This window comes from Parambassis ranga, chromosome 12 (assembly GCF_900634625.1).
Source record: "Parambassis ranga chromosome 12, fParRan2.1, whole genome shotgun sequence".
Lineage (NCBI taxonomy): Eukaryota > Metazoa > Chordata > Actinopteri > Ambassidae > Parambassis > Parambassis ranga.
The window spans coordinates 279946-286188 of NC_041032.1; the positions used below are offsets into that span (position 1 = coordinate 279946).

Sequence of the window (6243 nt, forward strand, 5' to 3'; positions counted from 1 at the left end):
CCAGCAAGGGTGCTGAAGCACTGCGCTATGGAGCTCTCCCATCTTCCATCTTCTTGGAAATGCATTCACTCTGAAGTGGATAGATTTCAATGTCTGAATCAGGTTAATGCACTCGCTTTCGTTATTAGGAAGTGAGACAGCTGGTTGGCTGATGTGTACTAGAGAAAGGAAGTTCCCCAAATCTCAGACGCACGACTCACGTGAACGCGCCGGCTGAAAGGACAAGGAAGTTGAAAGTGACAATTTGTTTCGGCTACTTTCAATCATGAACACAACTGAGAACCAAATAACAACAACGTTTTAACGTTAATCCAATTCAGCAATTATTCTTTTAACAGCTTACAAATCAAAGGTTATGTCGAACGTCTGTCAAATGGTCCTCACGGTGTTACGGCAGGTAGAGCCGACTGTGGTGCTGGAGCAGCTGGGCAGTACTATCTTTGAGATTGCGCTGTTGATGGTCGTCAAGGACCGGTCCGACAATTCCACGTACCCCGGTGTGTCCCGGGAGGACAGCCAGCAGAAAGCGATGACAGACTTTTACATGATCTACAATCTTATCATCCAGCTGACTCCAATCTTATCTGTGCTGTTGCTGGCCAGATTAGGAGACCGGGGCTGGAGAAAAGCCCCCATCGTGGTGCCCCTCAGTGGGTACCTGTTGTCCAGGATCGCCCTGCTCCTGGTGCTCATTTTCGGTCTGTCGCTGAAGGTAATGTTCGGGGCGGCATTTCTCTTTGGGCTCTCTGGAGGGTTCTGTGCCTACTGGCCCGGCGTGATGACTCTGGTGTCTCTTGGCTCCACGGCTACGGATCGCTCCAAGGTCAGTGTTTTTGTGTTGAACCCTAATCAGGAGCGTTGTCGGACATATAAAAACACATATATTTATTATATATATATTATATACTGTGGTTTTTGCACTCATACACAAAGTCACACACAAGACCATGCCTACTATTCGGTGCCACTGAGCTTGAAAACTTTGTCTCAGAAATGTCAAATTGTACTTTATTTAATCATTTAATGTGATGAAGGACAGTTCACAATTATGCGGTTTATTAATTTTTACCAGTTTTTCCACACAAGACCTAGGAAAAATGTCCACCCGTTTACGGGACATATTCGTCCCTGTTAATAATAGTGACCGATTGCAAAGGTGTGTCATATTCACATTTTCTAAGCGCTAAAATTTCTCTTAATCCCTTAATTTACCCTGCAAATTTATTTTTATTTTATTTTTTTACATAAGATTGATATACAAGTATTATCCTAAAAAGTCTTGGATTTTGACTCCATCTTTGATTAATTTGATTTAGTCACAGTTCTCATTGATGTGCCACCCTGGATGAGCTGCACTACCTGAGCAGCTTGTGTGGGTTGTAGACTCCGCCTCATGCTACCTGTAGGGGTGAGAGCACTGACAAAATGCAAAAGTGATCCAACATCAGGCAGAAAGGATGAGAACAGAGACATGGTCTGTGGTCAGCACCTGCAGAACCTCTCCTTTATAAGGGTTGTCTTGATAACTGCCTCTCATTTCCACAACAGCAGCTGAAACTGATTCACAATCAGTTGATCCTAAGTGGACCGGCTGATTTCACAAGTGACTGACTTGGGAGTTATAATGTGTTGTTTAACGGTTCTGAGGTCACAGTTTTCGGTTCAGTTCGGTTTACGTTGTTGAGGTTTTTTCTACTTTTAACACTCTGGAAATACCAGATGAAACACCCATCCATCACTTTTGTGATGTCCAGGCTACACAGGTGTTTTGGAACCAGGACATGAATCACTAGTATGAACCAGGCTGATGAGAAAGAGGAGAGGTAAGAGGGGTCAGGGGGAACTGCTCAGTGGATCATGTTTGTGTCCCCCGACAGTAGAAGCATAGGTCTTTATCAGCCCTATGCTACCCTATGCCCTATACCTCACTTCTTTACTTACTATAGCTTAGACTAGTTATACACCTTACTAAACAGAAAGGTTTTAAGTTTGGTCTTAAAGGTGGAGGCAGTGTCTGCCTCAACCCAAGTCGGAAGCTGGTTCCATAGTAGCAGTGCCTGATAGCTGAAAGCTTGTCCTCCCATTCTACTGTTATGAATCCTAGGAACTACAAAAACCTGCACTCTGAGATCTGAGTGTCCTATTAGGAACATATGGTACAATCAGGTCCTGCCGATATAATTGAGCTAGTCCATGTAGAGCCTTGTAGGTAAGAAGAAGGATCTTGAAGTGTATTCTTGAGTCCACTGGGAGCCAGTGAAGAGACGCTAGAACTGGAGAGATATGAGCCCTGCTTCCTGTCAGAACTCTAGCTGCTGCGTTCTGGATCAGCTGCAGACTGTTGATGGACTAATGTGGACATCCAGACAATACTGAGTTGCAGTTGCTGTCTAGAAGTAACAAAAGCATGGATGGGCTTTTCAGCATAAGATCATAAGATCATCATCTTATATTATGGAGGTGAAAGAAAGCGGTCTTAGAGACCTGTTTAACCCTTTAAACCCTAGCTATACGGAGGTTTTCACACAAAAATACCACAAAAATTGCTTAAACTTTACTGTGAGTTTTCTTTAAATTCTTTTAATGAAAAGGTTTTAAAAATGGGTGCCTGTATGTGCTATGCAGGTGATAATGAGAGTTGAGCTGCTGTATGGGACAGCAGGTCTGGTGGGCAGCTTGGCGTCTGGTCATCTGTTCTTGTTGCAGAACGCTTTCTTGGGACATGGAGCTATCCTGCTTATTGTGAGCACACTGCTACACCTGCTCTCCCTCATACACTCCATTATCCTACTGCAGGTCAGTACAGGAGGAATCCATGTTTTAATTTTTTGTGAAAGTATATGTTGAATGTGAATATGTCAATCTTTAAGGTAAAACAAGTACACCACCAGGATACAAGTGAGAACTGCCACCTCTTGTCGCATACCTCTGATAATGCTCCTGTTGCTGAGGCTCCCATCAAGATAAACTGGGCGAATGTGGTTCTGCTGTATGCGGCTGCTGTCCTGTATGATGCTGCCGTGGGTGGAGCCATAGAAATACTGGGCACCTTTGTGCTAAAAGAGCCACTCAGCTGGAGTGCCACTCAGGTAAAGTCCGACTGTCTATGTATTCATGTAATTTTTAATCAGTCATTTATAATAAACAATTTATTGCTCAGTTGACTGAGCTGTTATTTGCACACATGCATATGTGCTCTGTCTGGCATGTATAGTGTATATTTACTACTTTGTTTCTCAACCTTTAATTGCACTTTTTCACTCTTCTTCCAGGTGGGGTATGGAAACGCTGCAGGGTTCGTGATTTTCCTCACCAGTTTTCTTGGAGTCATAGTGTTTCGTTGCTGTGTCAGTGAGACCAGCCTGGTCCTGATAGGCATGCTGTCTTTTGCCTCTGGAATTTACTTCATGTCGTTCGTCACCGCGACCTACATGTACTACCTTGGTAAAACCTGTCCTACACATTTATCCTAAAGTTGATGATGGTTTATTTTATATTTCACTCTGTCATTTATTTATTCAAGAAATTGATCCAATATTACATATATATATATATATTAGTGGCAAAAGTGTGTGAATATATTTCATCACACACTCCTGACATTCATGCTACCTATCAGATTTCTATGTTGTAAGTAGAAGGGACAATTTGCACTCTATTGTCAAGAATAAACAACAGATGTGTTCATTAGAGAGCACCAGAGCTGTAGGTGTATTTTGTGAACTTTGGATGAAGCTAGTCTATCTGTCATGAAGTCATAAGGCTATTTGCTTTGACAACACTTTCAACCCAATATTGGGGTTTGGTTTTTAGAGGCCTTTTAAAAGACAATAGAAAAAAATAGAAAAATGGCTGCATAGCAGTGCTGAGCTGTTTAAAAAGACTAACGTAGGTGCTATGGATAAATTGTAAACATTTTTATCGGAATTACATTTCCTGCAGCCCGTGCACTTAATCTGTTTGCTCTGATCCCGATGCCCATCATCAGAAGTTTGCTGTCTCAGCAGGTTCCAGCATCTGCATATGGTGAGTGTGTAAATCTGTGTTTTTGTATGAGGGCTTGACAAGTTCAGAGTTATGAGTGTATTTTGTGTATTTTGTTCTTAACTATATCTCTTTATGTCCCTTTTTCATCAGGCACCACTCTCTCGTCTCTGCAGCTGGCTTTGAAGTTTGCCGGTCTGGCATACATCCCTGCTTTTACTAAAATCTATCAGAGAACCCTTGGCTGGTTCCCGGGCTTTGTCTTCATGCTCGCCAGCATTTTTACAGTTCTAGGAATGATACCCATCAGGTACTCTTTGCGTAATTCTGACCAATATGTATGTGGGTTTGTGGCGTGCATGGACATAACTTTTTATGTTACGTAAATAAACGTTTTTATTTATACATAAATGACAAAGAGTTTGAAAATGTAGACATATATTCTATATCCCCACTAACTTTTAATACAATTGATTGGAGAGATCAACTCTAGTTGACAGTCTCTCAAACACATTTCTCCATGCACACACTTTATAATGATACAAGAATTTTTCCTCTCTATTCTCTTCAGTATTGTTGGCTGCAGATTACCCCAGAGGAGACACCCAAGGATTCAGGGAAGCTAAAGGTGTGACTTTATTACCTGGAGTTAGCCTTGTAGCCCTGCAGAGCACTGCGTGTTAGCTCCAGGCTGGTTGCAAGAGTCAAGGAATAATGAGAAGCTGGCCAAAAATTAAGAAGGAAAGATCTTTAGTTACCAATTTTTAGTCCACATTATTTTTTTATAGAGGAAATAGAAATGTTCTATAATTGGAAACCTATATCCCTTTATAGTCTTCTGCTAGTGATAACATCTAAGTAAGTGTTACTGCAGCAGTGGTGTGAAAAAAGTAGAAACACCAATTTCAGCCAAAGTGCTGCCACCTACTGCTGATATTTGGCATTACTTTCAATAAATGATGTAATGATTCAGCAAAACTTTACTAAAGAACTGTATCTATTCTGTTCAAACAGAAATTCTAAAATTCTCTAAAACATTTACAATTTCCTATTGAAACGAGGTTCACTCTAAGGTTGTCACTGGAATATATCCCACTGCTCAAGATGTTTTGCTTTTAAACAGAATAACTGCCCAATATTAAACACTCTAGTTAAATCCAACACAAGTCAGAACTGGTAGTCATTTATAATACAACCTGAATACTGTGTGTAGTAAAATATAAAAAAGGAAAGTGTTTTATTTGGTAGAATTGTGAAAGATACTCCAACTGACCTGTCAATCAAATAAATTATAATTTTTGGAACGTTTTTTAACCATCAATATAGACTCCAGAAATTGAGGCCAAAGATTTGTATTCTGATAGGGAGCTGTGTTTTTGTAAATGTGTACTGTAAATTTACAGTAATGTAACAGGCTGTAGGGTTTGAATCTGCCCTTATTCTGCATGTGTAATGTTTATAATAATTTGGCTAGAGTTTTGCAAGATCTGCAACTTGTTGCCTTTATGAAAACATAAAGACATAAAAGAACACTTTTTCTGTTTTTTTTTTCCAACTTCATTTTTGCATTCACTAAAACTCAATTGTTATTGTTATTCCTTTGTATGAACTAATTTTAAAAAAGTGGACTATTTTGTGAAAATATGGGAATACGGTTGTCATCTTCCTACCACATTATTTTGTGTCAGTGTATTTAGATATTTCTTTTTTCAATTATGTTTCATTTTAAATCTATTACGTTTGTAAGGCCTACTCTAATTGGTTGTTTCTAAGACCCTCTCTGATTGATTGTTTCTAAGGCCTGCTGTGATTGGTTGTTAGAACAAATTAGTGATTAGAAAATGAGTTTAGGATTACAGAGACAGCACAAGTTTAAAACATAGATTTCACTTAGTTCATGTAAATGATGTTTCTTCTTTGTGTACAACAGTTAATCACAGTGTTCCACAGGGTTCAGTACTCGGACTGATCCTGTTCACTCTCTACATGGTCCCTCTAGGAAATATTATTCAGAGACATGGCATAAACTTTCATTGTAATGCTGATGATACCCAGCCATATTTATCCATGAAGCCTGAAGAAACAGGGCCGTTAGTCAGACTACTGGCATAGACTACTGGATGACCTCCAATTCCTCTGGATGGCATTACTGTGGCCTCCAGTATGACTGTGAGGAACCTCAGAGTTATCTTTGATCAGGACATGTCATTTGTCTCTCATATTAAACAGGTCTCTAAGAGCATCCTTTCTCAGAGTGAT

At 40.1% G+C, this 6243-nt stretch overlaps 1 protein-coding gene across 1 annotated transcript; it reads left to right on the top strand.

Annotated features, from left to right (window-relative positions):
- Nucleotides 1-196: 196 nt before the first annotated feature.
- slc46a2 (solute carrier family 46 member 2) lies at nucleotides 197-5555 on the top strand. Its single transcript, XM_028417104.1, has 7 exons — nucleotides 197-823; nucleotides 2626-2796; nucleotides 2871-3089; nucleotides 3273-3444; nucleotides 3943-4026; nucleotides 4138-4294; nucleotides 4556-5555. The coding sequence occupies exons 1-7, from the start codon at nucleotides 356-358 to the stop codon at nucleotides 4608-4610; spliced, it is 1326 nt and encodes a 441-aa protein (XP_028272905.1). The 5' UTR covers nucleotides 197-355; the 3' UTR covers nucleotides 4611-5555.
- Nucleotides 5556-6243: the final 688 nt, after the last annotated feature.